The sequence below is a fragment of the Lissotriton helveticus genome, chromosome 9 (genome assembly GCF_964261635.1).
Source record: "Lissotriton helveticus chromosome 9, aLisHel1.1, whole genome shotgun sequence".
Taxonomy (NCBI): Eukaryota; Metazoa; Chordata; class Amphibia; order Caudata; family Salamandridae; genus Lissotriton; species Lissotriton helveticus.
Genome location: NC_136070.1, coordinates 989,466,216 through 989,491,041, shown reverse-complemented (window position 1 = coordinate 989,491,041; position 24,826 = coordinate 989,466,216). Strand labels below are relative to the sequence as shown.

General features: G+C 43.0%; 1 protein-coding gene across 1 annotated transcript in view; it reads left to right on the top strand.

Annotated features, from left to right (window-relative positions):
• Positions 1 to 24,826, top strand: part of MAPKAPK3 (MAPK activated protein kinase 3) — a 248,978-nt gene that overhangs the window by 36,348 nt on the left and 187,804 nt on the right. Inside the window, exon 3 of the mRNA XM_078661295.1 lies at positions 20,092 to 20,327. Within this exon, the coding sequence (XP_078517421.1) occupies positions 20,121 to 20,327 (207 nt within the window). The 5' untranslated portion in view covers positions 20,092 to 20,120. The remainder of the gene's footprint in view (positions 1 to 20,091; positions 20,328 to 24,826) is intronic.

The following is a 24,826-nucleotide window of genomic DNA, read 5'->3' as shown; positions in this document are numbered from 1 at the left end:
GTATTATTGAACTGCTCGGTGCTTGGCCTTCGATAATGACTCAAAAATGTGGCCTCCTACTAAATGGCCAAAGATTTAGAAATAAACAGTGAAGAACAAACATTATCAGTTTTACTTGGATCCGTAAGAGGCACTCCTGGACCTGGAAATTAGGGCAATATGTAGTCTCCAGCGACAACTCCTATAAATAATGACATTGAATTTGAGGCTTTGGCATATCCAAACTTCACATGAAAGCTCACCCAATGAGGGCTACAGGGATTGCAGCTGCACAGTGTAAAGTGACAAATGCTCACACAGGTCCCCCCACAACCTTTATTGCAGCCCATCAATGCTAAGCTCTTGCCCTCGCTAGTTTACAGCCTTGAAACTTTTCTGGATAGGTTCGGAGGATGGCTAAGTCTAAATCAATCAACGCTATTCAAATCAATCTTCAGACCCCCAAATGTCATCAGGGAAGCTCAGATCTGTCTCGAATTAGGCCCTTGGTGATCTCCAAATGGTCCAACTTTGATCATTGAACATCTCCAATGGCTGCTTTAAATTCCTCTTGAGAAGATCAATGAAATTCCAGCCAACAATAAATTACCAGCTTTTGTTTCAAGCCAAGACCCACCATCAATTCATAATACCTACCTATGCTTATCCGAAGCCTCAACATTATTTATCGCCCTCCCTGTCTAAGACGACCAAACAAAAATTCTTAAGACATCACCTGTGCTATTTGATATAGGGGAAGTAGCTCAAAGACGGCAAAACATGCCCACCAAGATACCTCCTGTTGTTCTGCCCTTATCCGAAAGAATACTTAGCCCTTGTCCTGTGTACGTGCTTGACATTTGAGTTTGAAAGTTAGGCTGCTGCTATACCCATTATTCAGAGTTGAACATTTGGTCACCCCAGGAGGCAATGAAGCACAGCTTCCAGTGAAAAGACTGCAGACTTATGGTAAGATTTCTCAAGTTTATGAAAAAAGTTGCAGAGACGGCCACCTAACAACTAAAGGCATGCAGCTTGCCTCCATGAACAACAAACAGTAGGACCTTCACTATGCACATAGAACATCTTTACAGTTGCCTATATAAGTTGATGGAGATATTTTAATCAAATTCTTTTGTATCTCGCTACTGAGCCTTGCTGCTATCAGGACAAAACTAGCTGCTGAAGCTGACAGCCCGCCCCTAGGAAGCATAACGAAGTGCTGGCATTTCCTACATTTCACTTTTCCACAGTTGTCCATTTAACTTGATGTAGAATGTTTTACATTTAAAATTCTTGTAAACTTACTGCACTGAGCACTGCTGCTATTAGATAAAAATTCTGTTTTAATATTTTATCTATTTTTCTTCTGTGATATATTAACTCTGTGTTGTATTTTTTTCTATGAAGGAACTGGTTGGGTTTAACTATATTCGAATGATTTTAATTTCCTATCAAATAAAATATTTAGATTTGATTTCGTAAGTAATAGATGGGCTATAAGCCCATCTTAAGATGATTTTTTTGTTCACAAGGCAAACCCTGAAAAGTAGCGAATCTACCCCGCATTGCAGTACTCCTTGAATGGATGCAAATAAACTACTTTTTAGAATTCACAAGCATTTGCAGCAGTAGGCTTGAAAAGCTATGCTAGTCTCAGGTTTCCAAGCACAATATTAGGAATCAAAAACCCAAAAGGGGATGGGACGAATGCTTGCAAAAAGTCTAACCACTGGCAATTTCACGGGCAATGCCTCTGTGCTTCTCCAGAGAGATGGCCTGATTTAGGGTTTGGAAGAAGGAGTGAATGAAAACAGGATGGGGAAGAATTTTACTGCCTTTACTTCTCCTGTCAAATGTAGAGATGGTTTGTGAATGTGTTGGGAGCATATAGTGGATGTGGTAGATGGTGTATGCTGCACATTTCTATCTGTTTCACTCAAGAATTTCTGAAAAACAAATGCCAGTAGCATCAAACTGCAAACCTCGAGGACCCGGACCACAAACTCAGATGTTTCCACGCTCTATATACATTATCAGTCTCTCAAGGGTCAAGAATCACCAAGTCCTGAGGTTGGGTCCTGATTCGGGAAGCACCTTGAGAGATAAAAGCAGTATCCAGAAAATGGAGATGCAGGGTGTAAGAAAGTTCCCTTTTTGACATGGTCACCCCCCCCCCCCATTTTTGCCTGGTATTTGATGTGAGTTCAACTGGAAGTGCACTGGGTTTCTTCTAACCAGGGCCACAGTGCCAGATCTCTTTCCCAAAAACATGGCTTAAATGATACCTTAAGTATCCTCTGTAAGTACCTAGTAAATGGTACCCCTGGTACTTAGGGTCTGAGGTACTAAAGTGGACCCCCAAGGGTTGCAGCACAAATCGTGCCACAATAAGGGAACTCTCACCGAGCTCATGCAAACTGCAACTTCAGTCTTCATGTGCAGACAAAAGTGAAAACACGACATGCGAGCACTGCATTCAGTATAAGTAAGTCACCCCTACAGCAGGTCTTACCGCCCTAAGGCTGGGTGCACTGTGCTACATGAGCACTATTCCCCAATACTGGTCCGTTCTATTACTGCTAGTAGAAGTGATCTGGTAAGCCATTTTAAAAGTATTGAAAATGAATTAACCAAAAATAGGGATGTTTGGTATCAAACATCTCGTATTAATAAACCCACACTGATGCCAGTGTCGGATTTAGTAATACATGCACCCAGAGTACCCTAAACTTCTACCAGTTAGCTCTGTGCTTACTGACTGTTTTTCACCAGCCTGCCACCAGAAATGTGCTTTTGACCCCAAGGGTGAAGGGCCTTTGCTCTCAGGGGGCCATCCACCAAGCCTACTCAGGCTGATGATGACCTGTGGTTTAGCATTCCAGGGCCGGGGAGCTTCAAAGAGGCTGATCGCCTTTGGTATGCGAATCTGGCTTCGCTCACAAGAGAGGAAAATTACCCCCTTTGCCCGAAAGCCCTTTGGCACCAGGACAGGGGAAGGGGGGTGAATAGCTGGGCAAGACACGTGTTTCCACCCTCAGGTGAGTAGACCCCCTGAACTGGGCTACCTCAAGTGTATGTGACTTTTCAGAAGTGACCATCTTGATTATGGCAAATTTAGGGTCTGTGGGACAGGATTATACCCACTTCTCCCAGGAAGTGATCATATAGGAGGCGTAGTGATCCCAGGGGTAAGTAGTCCATTGGCTACTACCCTACAGTTCCCTAAATTCAATATTTAGAGGAGTCATAGCACCAGGAAATCAGAACCTGCTGACCAAAAGAGGAAGGGCTGAAAAGCCAACAAAGCAAAAACTGCAGAAGAAGCAACTGACTTGGCACCAGCCGTGCCGGCTCATGAACCTATTCTTGACGATGGCGCAAAACTCATCTCGCCCTGAAAGCTGCTGATCCTCCAAAGCCTGGGAGGACTGCCAGTACTTCTCTAAAGACTCAGGAACTCCTGTGAAACAGCGGAGCGGTTCCCCTGCATCACAGGTACCAAAGACTGCGCTGTGAGGCTCTAAGACCATAGAACTCGGACACCGGAAAGCACCTCTTCACCGGAGCCGCCTAACCGGAGCTGAAGTGGGCCAACGGTGCCAACATGGTTCCCAGATCCAGATGACCTATGAAGAAGAGCAGTGAAAGCAGAAGATTGAAGAAGAGCAACTGACTTGGCACAAGTCCTGCCAGCATGTCTGCTTTTCCCAATTGAAACTGCGCCAAAGACGTCTCATCCTGCCGCTGTTGTGCCGTCAGAGCTTGCGAGGACTTCCTGCTTTCAGTAAAGGCTCAAGAACTCCTGTGGAGCAGCAAAGTTGCTTCCTTGTATCCTGCAGGCACCCCAAAGAAGACTGTGCGTGCTCCTGACCGCAAAAAAACAATGCCACAAAATACCACTGCACTGGTGCTTCCTAACCCTTGCTGAAGTGGGCCAACGGTGTCAGCATGGTCCCCCAGCCCTCCAGAGACCAGGCACACCTTGGACAAGCCCACTTTGCAGTTCCTGATTCCACCTGCAGCCACTGTTTTCAGGCTGCCTCTACTGCGAGTGCTCCCGGTAATGAAAATCGAACACCTAAAGGCACCTCTGCATCCGTCGCTCCTGGCCCTTGGAGCAGAGGACCATAGGCGTTCCCACGTCCCAGAGCATCACAAGAGTTGAGTTTTGGTTCAGCCTGACTGGTCCCCCAGTCCAAGCCTGTAGCCTCTTTTCTGATGGACCGATCTCCGTAGACTTGAATGGGGCACCTGACATTGTAAGGTACCTGTGCCCCAGTACTGCCTGAAGTGAATTTTCTGTTCTGCTTTGGACCTTGTCCCACACTCATCTTATGTCCAGAAGATTGTTTCTTTAAGACGCTGTGAGTGCCCAAATGCAATTCATGTTTTTCCTCCAGAGGTTAACATTGCCACAAAGTTCTTCAATTATAATTTAAAGTATCCAAAAACCTTTTTATTTCAATCCTATTTTTTTTTAAGTACTTACCTGGCTTTGATGATCTTGGTGCCTGAAATATATAAAGATAAGTGTAATTGTCATAAATTGGTGTGGATCTCCTTATTGAGTCATGTGTGCAATTTGTTGGCTGTGTGTGCAGCAGATGTCTAACACTCCTCTCTGAGAAGCCTATAAGGCTGCTCAACCACACTACCCCTCAGAAAATCAACTTGGGATTGCTATGTCAAACCCCTGTCCACTAGTGAGGGAATACCCGGACTCTTTGCAAGGTATACCTCTTTTTGGTATACCATATAAAAAACCGTCTTCCTACACCTGGTATATTTCAAGACACCAAGGAGAGCAAGGGCAGCACCCATGGAATGTATTTCTTTTTCTTTTTTTGGAACATTACAACATATCAAGATAATTCCATTACAGAACTTTGCAATGCACTAGGATGCACCCTTTTTGTTTGAATCTATGTTTGTTCCAACTTTGTGATAATTAGGTTTCCATGACAAGCAATCAGATTTTCGGACGTGGGCTCCCACAGGTCTGAGAAGGAGGCATATGAGGTGAAGATGAAAAAGGGTCAGGGCAAACGTGACAGCAAGACGAGTGTGTTTGAAGGGAGGAATTGTATTTTCTAGTGCAATGTGGAATTCTGCCAGGCATGCATTGTAGACAGACTGTATGTTTGAAGTGCAGAAGTAGGTTAATGTCAAAATGATTGTCAAGTGAGAGTTACAATTCGAGACTGGAACTTGCAGGGTAGGTAGTAAAATCCATGGCTTTCCATCCAAATACGAGCAAATGCTGCTTCTTCACTTCAAACTGAAGCTATTCACTTCTTTCTCTACAGATGTTTGGATCATGCTATACTTCATCCCCTTCTAGAAAAATGAAAGACTCATATTTTCATATCATTGTTTATTTGTATATTACTTTAATAGCTGCATTTGTAGATGCCACATTGAGGCTTCCCTCAAAATCTCTGTGCTTTGAGTCTGCCAAGTGCAGGAGGAAAACTGCTAAATCAACAAAGTCTAGAAATCCTGTTGCAAATAGCAAAATGGCCTCACATAACAGGGTTGGCAATGACGATTTGTTTCAAGGTTCCGCTGTGGCAAATGAAAATACTTGGCACAAACTGAGTAAAGGCATAGGTGATCTTTTGGACTCCAAATTTCGCCCCATGCTTGAATAATAAGCAATAATCGAAGCTGAACTGGTGAAGCCCTTGGATTTCAGGACTTCCGTTTGTACCCAGTATTTGACTTCTGATTTACCCCTACTACATCTGCCCAGAGCATGGACGTTCATCATCCACATGTAAAATTGCTTGTAAACCAACCTGTAAACCAACCGGTAACCCGTTCTCCAAACCAGGCCCCTTTACCTGTGATTGTTCTCCCCCCCCTTGTGTTGTTGCTTTGACTAATGTCCTCAGGCTCGTAGAAGATAATGCGGAATCCACTAGGGCCCTAATGAACAAATCTATCCATTGGTTGAATAACAAAGTCGCTGGCAATTGGGACATATCAAAAGATATCTTGCTGACAAGACGGGTGGGGGGATTCGTGGTGGGATGTGTGGGCACAGTGGGGATGTCACTGTGGCCAACCTTCGTAATCCTATGGTTGTTCAGGAAATACTACCTACAGCTAGTATAGGAATAGTTAAAACTAGCCCTGTTAAGATAGTGCCGCTTAGCCTTTTTTATTAGCAGCTTGTTAATCGATCCTGTACCCCTGGCAGTTTAATTTCTCAAACAAGTGTGTTGCACAGACTCCCCCCACAAGCGATACTCCCTCTGAACAATAGATTTTCAACCCTGACAGGCTGGTGGATATAGATTGACGATTTAGTGAGGAGCTTTCTTGCTCCTGATTACAGGAGGACGGCGGGGTACTTGTTAGCCTAACTTCTGTTGCTCAAATGCCCTCCATTCCCTTACAATAATCTCTGACCATGGTCCTGGGATCACTCGAGAAGGGTGGGGCTCCCGATCATTCCATCTGTTGCCCAAACGTATACTGTCCTTTCTCAGAACCACTTGCGTGCAGGACCCTGTGCTCTGAATAATGACTGGGTACCTGACAGCCTAATCACTGCTGCCCACTTGTCCACTATGCCTACACAGAATCTTCCTTCCGCAGGGGCCAGTTTGAGCACATTTATGGATGAAGGCCCAATAGATAATGCTGGTCTAAATTTCCTACGTTGGAACATAGAGGGTCTAGCCTCCATAATTCTGACTGCTGGATTGCGATCTTTTATACGATATAGTATTCATGCAAGGAACCTGGGAGGCATCTGAAATTGTATTTGATGGCTATATGTGCTATAGCTTGCCCACGACTCCATCTCCATCCGGCAGAGCTAAAGGGGGCTTTACTGCCAGGGTTAAATTGGATATTGGCTGTTCAATTGCTCAGCTTTTCAAGGAGCAGGGGGAGGCACAGGCCTTCTGCCTCAACTGGAAAGATACCCCTAAGATCTATTTGGTAAACTTCTACAACAACTTCTCGCCCAAGGGTGATTTACAAGGCCTTTTTGCAGTGGTTGATATGCTTGTGGAGAGAGGCTCGGGTGGAACGCCCCCTTAAGTTGTTGGTGGTGGGGGATTTTAATGTCAAATTGGGGCACCCTCTTCCTCTTTCTCCAACCACCTTTGATCTATTCTCTCGAGAGTCGGACTGTAACGTGATGGACGCTAGGGGGCGGGCCTTATTCTCCCCATCTCGCAGAACAGGGCATGGTCAATAAGGTTCCTTACTCTATTGACTAATCTATTCCAACATTCATAGGGCAGGGCGCAGGGAGCACTTTTGACTACATTTTTGCCACCTGGAGTATGTCCCCAACTATTAAGAATTGTGAGGTCCTTAGAGTGACCACAATCCCATTTCTGCCAAGATAGTGCTAACACATATGCAATATAAGCCTACGCCTCTGCCTTCCCAGGTTCTATCTACTAAGGATGCAGGGCGTAGGGTGGTATGGCAAACCGCGAACATGAACAGCATTATGTCTCAGGTGATATGCAATAGTACTGCCCTTGCAAACAGCTGTAATTGCATACCTTGCGATCCGGCTTGCATCCAAATTGACTTCACGAACTTCTTAGCTAAGATTAAAATGCTGATTTCAAGACCTATTGCCCAGCCACGTCACCATGTTAAAGCATTGTTTGATAACGCCTGTAGAGCAGCCAATAACACCCTACATAGGGCCCGAATCAAATCCCCAGAGACCAGCATGCGATTAAGGAAAGTAGAAAGCTATACCAGCATGCCATTAAAAGAAGAAAGTAGGTTAAGGGAGTCTATTGTGGGCGCCTGCAATTCTAAATATGCACAAGCCTTCTGGAAAGCAGTACGGTCTGTCCTATCCCCCATCTCTCCAACTGATGAAGTAACTGTCCACATTTTGGCTAAGGCATGGGTGGCGCACTATGCTGGGTTGTATTCCTCTGATTGCAGGGCTGATGATGCCCCAGCACAGATGACTGCAACGTGTCCAAACCTTGTTTTTAATAAAGAGGAGGTTTTTAGAGCAATTGTTAATAGCAGATGCAGGAAGCCTCCATGGCCGGATGGCATTCCACTTGATTTGTTTAAGGAAAACTCAGTGTTCTGGACCCGGTCCTCATTTTAGTTTTTAATTCCATTTGCAGCGTGGAATTTGATTAAGGTTGTTGTTGGCTTACTTGTGTAAAAAACAGAATAGCCAGATATACACAAGCTGTAGGCACCACTTTCTCGCTTGCAATGTCTATTGGTAAAAACTAAGCCCATTGCTCCAATATTAGAGCTCTACAATCGCAAATGCCTGCCGATCTTAACATATGGAATGGGTATGTGGGGCTTGAGGATAAACACACAATGCAGATCGAAGAGAACAGATTCTGCCGTCGGGTTTTAGGGGTTCCCCCATCTCCGCATTTCTCCCTCCATCTGGAGCTAGGTATGGAATATGTCCAAGATACAATTAATGCTGCCCCTTTAGCCATCTGGTGTTCAATCTAGTCCAACCAAGAAGCTGATTTTAACAGGGCTGTTTTAAGAGATTGTTTAAGTTGTGCCCGTGGCCTGTCCATCCCTTGGCTCCAATATATTAAAACTTGCTTTTCGGCACTTGGTTGTGCCTCATTGTTTGAGCACCTAGAGGCAATTGGTAAAGGGGACAGAAAGTAGGTTATGGGAATTTCAGAAGTGATGAAACCCTCAGTTAGAGAGTATTGTCTCATCCAAGCGTCCCCTTCAATTGCTCCGCATTTATTATACGTGACCAATATCTATGAAATAAACCTGTTGACAAGATTCAGATTGGGGTCATTTCGTTGGATGACATGTTTCCCTCTAGGTCAGTATTCTTCTGAAACCGTTGCCATCTGTCCATGTGATGAGCAATCGAGTCAAACTATTTTACATTTTGTCTTTTTCTGCCAATGTTATCTCTCTTTTACTAGGAAGTTCTTATTACCGTTACTGCGCAGACATACATTTTCTAAGTGTAAAGCGGCCCTTTATTATCTACAGCAACTCAATGACCTTAACGTCTGATTTGCAGTTGCGAGTTTTCTGAAGTGCACTTTAGCCAAGAGAAAGAGTATGCTGTTCTGATACAAAAGCACTTCAGTGACTCCAGTAATCACTGTATTTGAAATGTCTTTTTAAATGTTCATTGTTGATACTAATTCTCACTATTTTTGTCACACAATGTATTCTAGTGACCTTTTTAGCAATTACCCTGCTGGAAATGATTTTTATATGCTCATCACTGATACTGATTTCATAAATTGTTACTCATTTTCCTCTTTGCTCCTACTTCTGAATCCAGGACTGTTGCACCGTCACTTTATCTGCTGCTAAATTAGCCTTCTTGCCCTGTTATTTTATTCATCGTACACCAACATATCTGTGCTTATATTTTTAAAAGCAACATGTGGCTGCTATTTTTTAACGTAGTAAAATGTAGTTTGTCTTTTTTTGTCTAATATTTTGTGTATCTTTTATGAGCTATCCTCAGAAGATTGATAAAGACAATTTGAATTGAGTCTTCAAAGCTTGTTGTTGCCCTTGACGTACTGCATGTTCCTTGGCCATGTGCTTTCGGTTTACCTTTTTTCTATTTATATATATGTGCCCTTTTGTGTCATGTTAAGACAAATTTAATTTAATTGATATTGTACTTATCAAAAGCCCTAACAAACGTCATCTAAATATTTGAGCTCTCTGGTGACCAGACAACAATTTTGACAGATGTGGCACAAACAAAGTCCAGTATAATGGAGGTTTTGTTATCGATGTCATTTGCAATGGCAAGCCAAAAACATGTTCCGCAATTTTAATAAGGTTGTATATAGATATATTTTATTTACAGTCATGCCTATAAGAATTTTGACAATTGAGGGTCAAGAAAATACATCTTTTCCTACATGTTTTAAGGGGAATTAAAAGGTATTTGCCATATTTTCTACCTCCACACTCTGACTTCTCCCATAACTCATTCTACTACTCTCCCCAATGCACTTCCCTATTTTTCATCCTAAACATCTCTCAATATACCCTCTACCTGCACTTTGACTTATCCCAAATCCCATTCTACTACTGTGATCCCCAAAATAACCCTTTACAGACTATTCCCTCCTCTAGACTTCCTTGCATTATCTCAAACCTCTTTTACTATTCAGATCACCCAAACAAGTCTTTCTAAACCCTTCCCTCAGACTCTTCCCATCTCTCCTCTACTCATCCCAAACCTCCTCCTGCTGCTATCACCACTAATCCTTTTTAGGGTCCGGAGTAGCGTGCTACTCGCCGAAAAATTGCTTGACGCCTCGCCAGGGCAAGTAGGCGCTATATAAATACAATTACAATAAAAGAGTCTGCTGTTTCATTCTTTTGTACAGCAAAAGGTGGAAATGTTTCAGATCCTTTAATGTGACTCCGTCATCACAGTAAACAATAGTGGAGAGAACAGGGCTTTACTTAGGTCACAGATCCAAGGTACATGACTGCTCTGTGATGTTCCACCATCAACATCATGAGCCGGGTTCCAAGTAATCCGTTTATTGCAGACTTGGGGCAGAGCGATGTCAAGCACTGGGCAATATTTCCAACTGAGCTTGAGCCAGAGTAGAACTCAGACCACCTATATCGTGTAATTACATCATATTTATCCAGTACCAACCTTACAAGTCTGTCAAGGCTAAACTCCAGCTTCTCTACCTGCCTCATGCCATGGAGGGGTAGGATTTCTTAGACTTCTTCCTCCGATTGGGAACATTTTGCAAGTCATCCTTCGTCTCTTACCAGAGTGCCTGACTCCCTGAAGTACCACTCACTGTTTGGATAATAAACAGCATCCTTATTTTTTGTATCCCCATTTCCATGGTGCAGGGCTACAGCCCCTTTGCTTGGTTCTCCATAAATATCATAACTCCATTACGTGTGACACTTGAAACCTGAAATGGAGTGCAGGTCATCCTCATACCCCGACAGCTTGTGATGGTAGATGCCAGATATGGGTTCGTAAAATGGAGACCAAGCGCCTAAACAAGGAAGCTGTGAGAGTTGTGTGTCCCTCACAATCTGGCACAGCACATACAGTTTGATACTGCAGCTTTGGGGAGCAGCCTCACAGTGTCACACTTGCATGCAGTACCCACTCAACACCCACTAAGGACACAAAAGACCATTTCAGTGCCCTTAGATTATGGGAACTGTCTGTGAGCTTTTGTACCCTACAGAGTCTGGTGTGTTTGTACATAGCCCAGCTAAATGTCTGAGTTGTGCCGTTAGGTCATTCTTTTGAGATTTCTGAATTTGACTGGACACGTTATGCAGTTCCAGTCCTGCCACCCACTTTCAGTGAATGGTAGGCTGGTAAGTCTTTGTAAGGTTTGTTGCAAGAACAATCTCTTGGAGGTCAAATGTGGCTGGAAGGAATACAGATCTCACTGCTCTCACTGTGTGTGATTACCTTCTGAAGTGTTAGCTAGCCTCGGTTATTTGGGAGTAGGGTGTGCAGGGTAGATGTTGCTTCATGTGAATGCAAGTGTCCCAACTGGGATGTAACAGGTAATGCAGGTAAAATGGGTGGAGAGAATGGGCGTACACTCTGGGCAGGGAATTTGCTATCCAGTATATCTAGCTGGGTCCATGATGTGATCCTGCTGTACCTGGTGAAGCGGTATTGAACTCTGGTTTTGCGGTTTTATTAGAAGGAACAATACAAACAGGGATGGAAAGTCTTCAGGTCAGTCTCCACCTAAACTGATCATTTTGTAAACAGGAGAAAAACTGCCAGACAGTGGGAACCTGAAACAGTTTGCATCACTGTCATTGGCCTGAACGCTTCTTAGTCTTTATGAACATAAGGAACACAAGGATGAAGAAGATTCTGTCCAGAAAGGCAGATCTTGTAGTATCGTTTTCTCCTTCTTCTAAAAAATTCCAAAATTGTTCTGAGTAATAGTGGCCCTCAAAAGGCTTTTCAAGGGAACAGACCTACACCATTGGTGGAAAGTTACCGTTTTATCACCCGTCTTCACTACAGAACAATGTTTTTCCTGCCCTGCTGAGAGTAAAAGCCCCGACAAGTATGTACAGATTGGATCAACATGGCTGGAGAACAATTGCATAGATCGTAACTCATTCCTAGCATCAAGCTGTCCATCTAGTCTTATCCCTGCCTCCTAGAGCACACAGAGAATCCTCCCTCTGCCCTGCCAAGTGCATATAGGTGGAGCTCTGAAATCTGTCTTAGGCCCTCAGTATGAATGGAGCAGACTTGAATATATGTACCTAGTGAGTACCAGTACTAACTGCCACCTATGGGGGGTGGGGGTTGAATGGGAGCTTACCAGGCGAACGCATCGTCCTCAGCTCCGTACCTCCACAGGAACTGGAATTCGGAGCCTGGAACTCCCTTGACCAATTGGGGTGCTGCTCACATGCTGTGAGGGCAACACCCTGATTGGAGGGAGTGGCCTAACTCGGTGCTCTACAGTGCCCTGGAGGTCTGCACTGACTCTAACCCAGCTGTCCTAAAACAGCTGGGTTAGAGAGGTTTAAAGTGCTCATGTGTGGCTGACCATCTCAAGATGGCCTCCCATAAAGACATGCACACTTTAGACAAAAGTGCATAGACAGCCCACCCTCCTCCCTGCTGCTGTCACTCAGCAGCAACCCCGCCACCATCCTGACGCTTGGCTCAGAAGGGGGATGAGAATTAAAATGGTAATAAATTACCACTTTATTTTTTATGTGGTTTTGGGGGAATTTTAAGTGAGATGACACACCTCCACTCCAACGGAGAAGCCAGCCCTGGTGTGTACAATAAACAGAGCACTTTTCTGGGCTTCTTTCCCCAACTTATCAATAGGCTTAATCGGTTTCCCTTGGAGGGGTCAAATAGTTCACTTGAAGCATTTGCGTTGTTGAATTAAGATTCATAACCTACACTCTAAGTAGAGAATGCCCCTCTTACTCCTCTTTACCCCCTCTACCATTCTACTGCACGACATCAGAGATTCACCCGACCTTACGCGCCCACAACACCTCCTTTTGCATACAGCGCTCTTTGCAGCCAAAACCTGCATCTTGCGACAGTGGAGATCGCCCACCCCTCCCTCGCAGGAGGACTGGATGGTAGAAATGGTTCAAACGGTGTCCCATGAACATGTAATATATGGCCTGCAGGACCAGGAGGAGGTGTTCCAACAAACATGGGCCCTCTTCCTGCGGGATCCCTGAAAGACCAATGACCCTCCTTGTTGGACTTGGCCCTTTTTTGCAGGGTCATCCCTGAACTTTTTGCCTTCCTCCTGTATTTTTTCTGACCTGTTGTTGGCTGTTTTATGACTCTGGGCACTTTACCACCGCTGATCAGGGCTGCCCAGGGCTGGTAATCCAAATGCTGCTGGTGGGCTTGCAGCACTGGTTGTGCCACCCACAGAAGCAGCCTGTCTCAGGTCTGCCATTGCACAGCCTGTGTGCAGTCTGGTACTGCCATGCTGACTGGGCAAGTGCACCCACTTGCCAGTCCCTAAACCTTCCCTTTTCTTCATGTCAGACACCCCTATGGTAGGCCCAAGGGCAGGGTGCATTGTAAGTATAAGGTAGGACAAGCCCTGATGTGTGTGGCATGTCCTAATAGTGAATTACAGCCATTTTCGTTTTTCACTATTGCAAGGCTACCTATTCCTCATTGGCCAGAATGGGCAGTTTGATTATTACATCTTACAATCCTAACTGTGAAGGGCTGTGAAAACTGACTTGTATGTGTGTCCATCTATATTAATTGAGCAGACATACAGGTCAACCTTGGACAGTCCTTACTTCGTCAGGCCATCGGGTGGGGGAGGGGGTGGGGGGTGACGAAGGTGGAGACACAGTAACCTCCCCTGTCATTACACCAAAGTTCCTCCCGCATTTGAATCGGGCAGCCGGACCATTAATTTGGCAGAAAAGATACTCCATTGAGACAGACTACCCTTTCTGCCAGCATATAAATAGGTCCCTATGTCTCCTAAAATCGTCTAACAAGAGTTTTTACAATGCAAATCGACTATACCCATGGTTTGTCTGTGGGGGGGGATTATTAACACCCAAATCCATGTCTAATACAGTAATGCTTGAGATTCCATGTAACAAAATATCTAACTATCGTGTGTTTTCACAATATGCAATCAGGCCTATAACCTTTACTATTGTATTGTCAACATTAACAAACTCAGACCAACGTTGTTAGGCATTGGCTTTCCAACAAGACAACCATAAGGTTTTCCATGATAAAATTACAAATCTGTACAAAATCACAATTGTCAAAACAATATAAAATACCTCCTAATAGGGATTACCATTGTGAAAATCTTCTATCCCCTTTGTTTGTTGAGGTAGGTCACCAAAACACTTGTTCTCCATGGCAATCTGTAGGATTCCTTGCAGCAAAATACCTGCCCAGAGGCTTAAAGCACAGTGTAAAAACAATCTACATTTAAAAGGCATTGCCTGTAACACATGCATTTCTCAATAAGTGTCAGGCCTACTTCCATTGGCCTAACTGTTCATTATAAACCACTCGCACCTAAGGAATCTGACATAACGTTTCCCAGTGAACCTATAAGACCTTTGGTAGGACCCTTCAGCAGGCCAGATCGGGAGCTACCAGTAGCTAGCAGACTGACTTGAAGTTACTCTGCCTGTCAGGCTAGTGGCTAGTGTGGAATATGCAGCTGCTAGGACCAGAAAGATGGTGGTGCAGGACAACTGCTTGATAAGAAGCCTTGAGTAAACAATATATGACTACCTCACATCAGAGGACATTGGAAAGATTTAACCATAAAAAATGTGGCGTCAATGAGAAGTTTATTATTGTTTGTAGAAAGATGCCTGGAGTTTGAGTAGCTACAGTTTTTGCACTTAAAATTGATTACATAACATGTTTCAACTATTTCTATTACTTCTCCATGACTTAAGAGAAACGCCAGTAACCTGTCTTTCCACTTTTGTACAATCAGCTTACAGTAGCCAGCTTATGACTATGTGGTAACTTTCTCTGTAGGCTGCTGACGTTGGAAACCAGTCTCATATTACGAGAGCTGCAATGTAATAGATAACAGTTGTCATTTTAAAGGAATGTGTGTACTTCCAAGCTTGTTCAGCAGGTATCAGAGAATAGAGTCCAAGAACTGCCACATGTCAAGAATACACAAAACTGTTGGGAACACCCAACGCACGGCAGGTTCTTGACATATATTTAGGCGTGCTTGTGTCTTTATGCTAATTTATGTAATACATTTACTCAAAGATAGGCAGACTCTACGTGTGTATATATATATTCACTGAAAAAACCATAGGTTATAGACCATATATAGTTAGGAATTAGCATTTACAAAACCTTATTTTACTCACACAAAACCATTGAAATTCCATATATAGTTAGTTGCACTAACTATATATCGCGCACCCGCAATCCACTGCTGATGATGTCACATATTACATCATTCATGACATGGTCAGTGACATCACTGATGACATCACTGATGACATCTCAAATGACATCACTGATGACATCACTGATGACAACATCCAGTGACTGTATGTTTCTGTAAAGTTAAAATATGTCTTACACATTGAAGAATGAGTGGATGTATAAGTGTCTGGATGACGGATTTAGTAGGTGCATGACTGACTGTATAAGTGAGTGATTAAATGTGTCTCACTGAGTGCATGGGTTAGTGAGTAAACTGTTTTAAATTGTGCATCATTGTGTCTGTTGTTCTGTAATCTGATGCATGTGTTGATCATTAGCTATATGACTAACTATATGGGTTATTGATTGGTTGCCCAAGTATTTGTATGGGAGACTGAGTGTGTGTGTGGGTGTCTGGGAGGTGTATGACTCTGTGCATAGATGTGTGAGCAGTTGATTCACTAGATGTATGGGTGCAAAAGTGCATGTGGAAACAGCTGTATGGGCGGTTGACTGTGTGCATGAGTGTATTGGTGAGTGAATGGATATCTCAGTGCTACATGTCAAATGTGTGTCCAATGGGATTTCATTAATATAAAAGTATAATCTGAACTATGTCACATATGAAAGTATAAGACCATAGGGGAATCTCTTTATATTTTGTTTATATTGTCCTCTCTTTTCCCTGGCCCAAAGTAAGCCTTAGAGGGGGTCCCAATTTTTTGCTGTTACATGTCAAAGTAAGTACATATGTAAAACACAGTACATGTGAGAGTTGACATATATAAATAACTGTGCATAAGAGCCAGTGAATGTGTGAGTGGCTGTATGGATCATTGTGAACTTGTATCAGGGATTGTATAACAGAGTAAATATGTGTTATTATATGTTTCAATAAGTAAGGTGTGTATAACTATATAGTTGATGAAATGGAGGTGTGATTGATTCTTTGCATGACTGACTAGGTGTGTGAGTAACTCCATGGATGAGTGACAGTCTGTGAGTGTCTGTTTACACTGAGTGTATCTAAGGTTATATTAGAGTCTGAAGAGGTTCATCGTATCATCACATGAATGATGTTATCAGTGATGTGATCAGTAATGTCAAATGAGATGTCATCAGTGATGTCATCAGTGATGTCATTTGAGATGTCATCAGTGATGTCATCAGTGATGTCACTGACCATGTCATGAATGATGTAATATGTGACATCATCAGCAGTGGATTGCGGGTGCGCGATATATAGTTAGTGCAACTAACTATATATGGAATTTCAATGGTTTTGTGTGAGTAAAATAAGGTTTTGTAAATGCTAATTCCTAACTATATATGGTCTATAACCTATGGTTTTTTCAGTGAATTTTCAAGGTTTTGTAAATGCTAATTCCTAACTATATATGGTCTATAACCTATGGTTTTTTCAGTGAATTTCATAGGTTTTTTAATAGCAAATTTTTATAGTTTTTAAAAATAATAAATTTTAAATCGAATTTTATATTGTATAATTATGTTATTTTATTTTTTTTATTCTTTTTGGTGCGCTCCCGGGGCGCGGACCAGTGAACGCACGGGTAAGCGCAATCTTGCGGCGCGCCCCGGGGCGCGTACTGATGAGCGTCCCGATAGCGCTAATGCCGCGAACGAAAACAACATCGTGACGTATTGCGTAGCCGCCACGCCTTGCGTCATAAGCGCGTATCGCGTAGCCGCGAGATGCGTCTTATGACGCACCGCGTAAGCGCACCCGGAAGCGCATACGATCGCGCAACGTAAACGCCCTGATGCGCTTACCAAACACGCCCCGGGACGCACCCCGGGGCGCGTAGCGTAAGCGCGTCAAACCATGTGACTTTAAAATAACACTTTTCATTGGTTCATAACTTTTTTTTTTCCAAATTGTGTGAAACCCACCCATTTCTCTCACTATTGCTTTGTACTTGGAGAGAGCAAGAGCTGTTCTGTGTACTGTGTTCATCTCCTACTTTTCTGATCTACAGCAATGGCTGCAAGAGAGTCATCCAGCAGTGATTCCGACGGATTTTTAGATGAGGACCCTCCTCAGCAGAAGAAAAAAAAACATTTCATCTGGAAATTCTATGACATCCCTGAAGGACAAAAAAAAGTCAACGCTCCAAAAGTAACCTGCAAAATATGTGGTAGTACTTTATCCAGAGGCAATCCTCTGAAAAAATATAGTTTTGGAAATGCTAATTTAATCAGGCATGTGAAAAGAAGACACCCTAACAACTTTGCCAGGGAGAGTGTCAGAGAGCTGGCACGGAATTTACCCACAGATGGCGGCAGCACCTCCACTGGTGGAGCAACACCTTCGGGACCACCCCGTGGAAGAATGGTCCCTAACATTCAGCCGGTGTTTGCAGGCATCAAATTTCTGTGCACAGAGTGTGACGAACTGCTCTGCTATGGGGAGCAGAGTGTTGAACTCATTGCCATGAAGAAACAGCAACATCGCTGCCCTGCCAGTCCCTAAATTTTCACATTTTTTTGCTCCTGTTGAGCAGTTTTGGAATCCCTGTTTTTGTTTTTCCCCTGACAAAAATCCAAAAAAAATATAAAATCGTTTTAAAAAGTCTAAAAAAATATAAAACAACAAAAACAAAAAAAGTTCTTTTCAGAACTACCTCCAATTTATAAAAAAATGCTCTTTTTTTTTTTTTTAAAAAGTGTCATTTTTTATCTCCATGGTACGCTCCCCCGTACGCTCCCCAGTGCGCGTACCTGGCGCTCCCCCCGCGAAAATCGAATTTTTAATTTATTTTTTTTTACCCGCGGGACCCTTTTATGGCCCCCACATCAAAACTAGGGGGTCAGGGGGGTGTACCCTGCCCCCTTTTGCTCATTTCCCCCTTTGATTTTTGCCACCTCTTGTGTCTCAATCCTACCGAGACACAAGATGGCGGCCGCTGCGGACTGTTTCGAATGTTTACAGACACCCGAGAACCAATCAGCTTGCCGTGCGCAAGTCGCGTGGCGCGCCCGGAGCGCTTCCAGGTACGCGCACCGGGGCGCGGCTCTAGATATATATCTTTTTTTAAACCTAATTTACTCAAAATTCACAGGAGCACATATCTTGAGACCTAGCAAAGGCACATCGGGCAAACAATATCTACAATTTTGCCAAGTTTCGTGGAAATCCATTCAGCCGTTCGGGCTAAAAGTGAGGCCAACCGCCCTATGGAAATTAACATGGGAAAAACACGTTTTGGGACCCCCCTTTTTTCTCAGCCCCCCCTTGACAAATCTCCCCCAAATTTTCAGTTGCTGCTCAGAAACAAAATGTTCCATTTTCCTGAAAATTTCAGCCAATTCCGTCCACAAACGCCAAAGTTATTAGACGTAGAATTTTCAAAAATCCCATAGAGAAAAAATCCTAACTATATATACCTACTGGCGACCGCCAGTAGGTAATATATAGATATATAGATATATATATATATATATATATAGAGAGAGAGAGAGAGAGAGAGAGAGATAGAGAGTGTAAGTGTGTGTGTCCTAAACTGACATCACAATCGTATCAGTAAGCATACCGCTAATTGGTCACACAATACTTTTTCTCTGTTCTACCACTGTTGCTGGAAAGAATTGGGCTAAACTCCCCATGAGTGTATGTGTCTAAGCATTGCCAATCCTGAGGTAACAGGGGCCAATCGAGCCATCCCCCTGCTATCCTTACGCAACAAATTCACCTGGTACAACAATACTGAGTGCATTTATTCTACAATCTACATCTGTTTTCTGGTGCAGGATTAACTCCTACTTTGTGAATGGCAGGTTTTTCAATATAACCGCAAAATGATCAGTATAGGGCTGCAATGGTCTGATGTGTTCAGTGATGGGTTTTGCATCGTCAGTTCAGGCGCGGACAGCAAAGGTAAGAGCAGTGAGGTGTGGGGGCAGGGGCTGGGTGGAGGAAGTCAACAGATGACGGGATAGGTAAAATTAAATAAGAAAATAAATAAAACCACTTACCTTGCGCACCCCGCTTCGCCGAGTTGGTGATGTGGTGAGCACAAGGTAAGTGGTTTTATTTATTTTTACATTTCATTTGACCTATCCTGTCATATGCCGACTTCCTCTCCCCCCACACTGCCCCAACCCCACCCCACCACTGCCTCAGCCACCACCCCACCACTCTTACCTTTGCCGGCCACATCTGCCTCTGTTATTAAATACATGAAAGGACCTCAAAAAGATATCCCAAAATGTGTATTATTGTTTCCATTCTATCATTTATCTTTGGAATTCCACCCATTCCAATTAAACTTATGAACCCCTCTGATTGTGACCAGTGGGCTATGTGTTGTCACGTGGAGGGACAAAAGTGCTGACAGAGCTCCTATTGCAGAACATCGAGAAGGCAGAAAACTGTTTCACAAACCAAATGAGCAAATAAAACATTCAATAATAATATTTCAATTTGGCTGAGGTTTAGGAACATCACAAGGCTTACAGAAGTTGTGTTTACATCACGTTGTTGAGACGGTTTTGAAAAACTTTCCATTACAATCTGATAATATTTAGCAGCCGCCCATACTTTTTCAGGATTCCAACCCACAGCCACCACGTTGAGTACACATAAATAGACATGAGAATATGCAGGTAAAATCTAAGTTGTTTTTTTTACCCCTAACTTTTCTTTCTTTCCTCTTGCCAAGGTCCAGGCCCTGTCCCCGCCCTCACAGCAATGGAGAGCAATGGGAATGTATTTGGACTAGAGCCGCAGAGCGGAGCCAAGCCATCCACTGGTGCCGCCGAGCTCGCCAAGGTGGTGTTCAAGAAGCACGCCATCACTGATGACTATAAGGTGTCGAAACAAGTCCTTGGTCTGGGCATCAACGGGAAGGTGCTGGAGTGTCTCAACCGAACCACAGGACAAAAGTGTGCCTTGAAGGTGGGTGTCATTCTCTTTAGTGTGGTACTCAAGTACCTTACTTGCTAGTCTCCTAAGCAGTACTACATGCCCCCGGTATACGGTATACAACGGTTACCATGCATTTTTTACAACGCGGTACCGTTACAACGCTACTTTTACCACGCAAGTCGTTACCACGACTTGAGCTGGGGGGCGCTCCAGGATAGTAAATAGTTTAATTTACTATCCAACTCCTTCCCTAGAGTCCACGGGGACTGGAGTTGGAATAGTAAATTAAAAAATTTACTATCCAGCGCCCCTCCACGCAAGTCGTGGTAACGACTTGCGTGGTAAAAGTAGCGTTGTAACGGTACGCGTTGTAAAAGTACGCGTGGTACCGTCATACATCCCCGGTATACTGTTGTAGAAATAGTGCATTTATGTTTTATCTCAAGTAGCGCTTGATTATCACCACCTCCTGGTGCTAGAAGACATTGAGCAATAGAGGAACTAGAAAGAAACTGGCCATTTTTCCAGGTCAAATGAGTTACTGGAAGTGGCAGGAAATATTTTGTAAAGGCTTTCTAAACGAATAAAGAGGTAGAGGGAGGGTATGTTGAGTTGCTATATGAGTGAAAACCTGAGTGCCCTTTGACTTAGGATCTGGAGATAACCAGATGACCTGAGTTATCCAACGAATGCATAGATAGTGAGTGGAAAGGAGGACTGCTGGGAGGAGCCTGAGCCACTGTCCCTCAGATGTTACTTTTTACCCTCTACTGCCAAAAGCCAGTGTAAAATGCCGAGAGCAAGAGGAGTGATTTGGTCAAAACATAGACGTGACATGGAAGTTTCCCTGCAGCATGGCAGCATGATAGAGGCATTCTAGAAGAAAGGCAGCGTGATTCAGGCACAGAGAGTACTCCATTTGCAATACAATGAGAGATGCCCTTGTTCTTGTGTAGTATATTTTTGTAATATGAAAAACAAACATGATGAAAGTGGCTCTGTCAAATTAATTTGGTTGAGCAATTGTTGACACTGTTTTCTTTCAGTGGGTTTCCACCACATTGGCGAAACCAAAATATGTGTTCTGTTTGTCTCTTTTAAGAGGGGTCCCCTGACAGCGCACTGGTCTTTACACCTCAAGCTTTCAGGAAAAGTCATTAAAGATTTTTCCCCATTGGTTGTATGAAACTTTAGTGGTTGACTTGAAGCGATGTAAGGGAAAAGATATCAGCAAAACATTTCTAACTTGTGAAGCTTCTGTGATTTTACAATAAGAACCAGGAATCATTGAAAATGGTTAAGAATTTTATGTTAGACTACTAATCAATACAGTATATAAGCAGAACAAGACTAAGTTCAAAAGATACACCAATACAGCTAGTAAGCTGAAATATTTCAGTAGGTTTAGTCCTAACAGATGGGATATAGAATAGGGACTGCCACACAATACTGAAGCAAAGGATAGTAAATAAATGTTCCATAAAGAAATGTTCCTTCTCTTGTCTGAACCTAAATTGACTGCAGGATCATCTAATCAGGATCTCAATTCAAGCAGCATAAAAGGTGTCAGCATATAGACTTCTGAAAAACTCTTGTAAACGGAATAAGGGTTTAGCCTAAAACTTCACACTTGCAAGAAAGAGTAAGCAGAGAGGTTTTTACTTCCTTAAGTCTAGAAGGAGTCTGAACAAATAACTGTTGAAACACCAATTAAAAAATAAATACATTTCAGAAAAGGTACGCACAAGCGTCTCGTTGTTGATAAACAGATTCACTGGTTGCAGGACTCAGCGTGGCCTGCTTTGTTGTCTGTGCTGCATCTCCCTCGTGTGACATGCTGGCTGCATGCTCATTGCGTTCGGTGTCCGATTCACAGGTTGTCACCCTACATGGGGTACAATAAAGCACTAATACAGATGTGCACATTCCTTATATATTTGGGAACTGAGGTGCACCCGAGAAATGTGTGGATTTGAATTGTGTTATATGCCAGGTGGGCCCAGTTCTGACAATGTAGCGCACCGCATAAGGGTGCTGGAATAAAGTAGCATTTTTCCCAAATGTGTATCTTACTGATGTCATTTTAACACAGTTGGGCCTAGTACTGTTACAATATTTCCAAGTGTGATTTATGCCCAGAAATACATGAAGATCATGTTGTGTTAAGTAATGTGGGTGTTGAATACAATCTTTATTTACATAGACTACGTGCAAAGTTTCTTTTGTGACACTCACTGTATTTATAGTGCGAGAGTGATGTGCCAATGCTTTACATGTTGCCTCTTTGATAAGCCTGACTGCTCAGTGCCAAGCTACCTAAGGGAGAGCGCAGGTTATACAGTGAGTATAATCACCTAACCCTGACAGGAGTGGTAGGTTCTACCTGCGTTGGGCACCACCTCAGCCAACCAGAAAGTACCAGTTCCAACACCCTTTCTCTAACTAACGAGAAGCATGATAATTCACCTTCAAAGGAGAGAAAAAACATACTGGCAAGGCTAAATGCATTTCAGTTGAGGCCTATAGTCAGTCTAGGCTACTTCTGCTGTCAGCATAACTTTGAATGCATGATTGATAAGTGCAAAATGTAAATAAGAGTAGATGTGATTACTTATTTGTATCAACTGAGCATTAGTACACTTGTGTATACATCTGTAGTCTCTACAATGATTACATTTAATTAATACATTTAAATGCTTTACATGTTGAGGAAATTAAAAAACACAGTGAGTATGTCATATATGAGTATATAATCATAATATTGTGGCAAATAAAGAGTGGAGCTTAAATTGCTCTGCTCCACCCCTTGACCACCTGTTTTTTTTTCAGTTTTAGGTCTAGCCTACAGGCACTATGCTTGTGATTTTGCTATGGCAATTACCTACTGTGTCTAAAAAAAAAAAAAAACTAAAGAATACTACAAAGGGGCTTTAGTCCGTCCATCACCTACCATTATCACTGTTCTTTTTCGCCTTGTAATTCGGCAGCACCCGTGAGGCTTGACTTTCTACCCCACTTCCTTTCGTTGGTGTGGAGCATGGACCAAGTACAGATCCATTCATTTTAATTAGTGTAGTTCACTGCCAGCACTGTGATTGAAGTACTTTTTTTAAGGTAAATACAAAATGGACTCAGATACACAATAATAAAGGATGGGCAGGTGTTTGATCTCCTGAGCACATGGGGGGGACTAATTTAGAAGATGTTTTCAACAGTACTCAGAGCCTAGCAGGAGAAATCCACAACATTTAGTAATGAACTGTGTTACAGTGTTTCTGATATGCACAGTGGCAGACATTCTACACCACTGATTAGCTTAACATCAAGAACAAAGTACCAAGGGGAAAGGATGTGGTGCAATGGCAAGGGCTGCTGACTTTGGAGCTGAGAGCCAGGTTTGAGTTTTGGCGTTGGCTCAACATCCTATGATTCTGGGCAAATCATTTAACCTCCCTGTGCCTACCAAAAATATGAATGTGTCCTTGTGTAATGTAACTGGTGCTCATGTAAAGTGCTCCAATACCTTCGGGCCTAGTTTGCACTATATAAAACTGCAAAAAAAAGCACACTCTCCTTGCGTCTCAAGTAAAACTATTTCTGTTTACCAGCCTGTCTACTTCTCAAATGTGTGCTCACTCCCCATTCATATAAGAAATATCAATGATCTGCTCAGAATTATAATTAGTCGTTTTTTTTCCACTGAATCACGGCTCTCAAACACACCCTAAATGAACCAACCTCAAATTAACCAAACCATTCCACCAAGGCATAGAATCATTCATAGGGCCCATGTAGAGCATCTGGAAGAGAATCACTGAGATTTTAAAGCCTATTTTTCCTGCACAGGAGCCTAGCTTCCATTGGTGCTGCAGGTGCAGTGTCACCGGAGCCCAAGGATCCCACTAAAACCTGATTATTCCTGTATTTAATCATTCAAACAGCAGCCAGGGGGGGCCATGACACATTGACTACACGTCTGTCTCTTCATGACGTTTGGAATCATTACTAATTGCTGCCCATCACAATTAACCTCAAACACCTTCTTGCTATCTTACTGGCTTCTAAAGGGAGGAACGAAGCCCATTGTGTAGACTGCTGGGGTTGGTTGCTTGGTCACTTTTTACTTTTCCAGAAAGTTTTAATTCGGGAAGAATTGCATTTAAATGTCTTGATGACTCAAATACGACATTGCTATTGACTTTTCAAAGCCCTATGTCTTTTATTCTCCAATGTACGGTCCCAGAGCCAACACGTACTAAATTGATTTTTACCCGATCGTATTCTGAAATTGTCTTAATATTCAGCCACTCTTCTGGACTGATCGCCATCGGCTCTCCTTCTCGTTTAATAAACATTGTAAAAAACAGAAGGAAAAAACTGTAAAAAAGGCCCACCCCGTGTGTGAGCTAAAATAGCCCTTCAAATAAACCTTAACAACCATGTGGCCATTTTTCTCAAGAAACCCTCTTGAGTGAAATCGAGGAGGTTCGTCTTGAGTTTACCCTTGCTCTTGGTAATGCCTTCTCGCA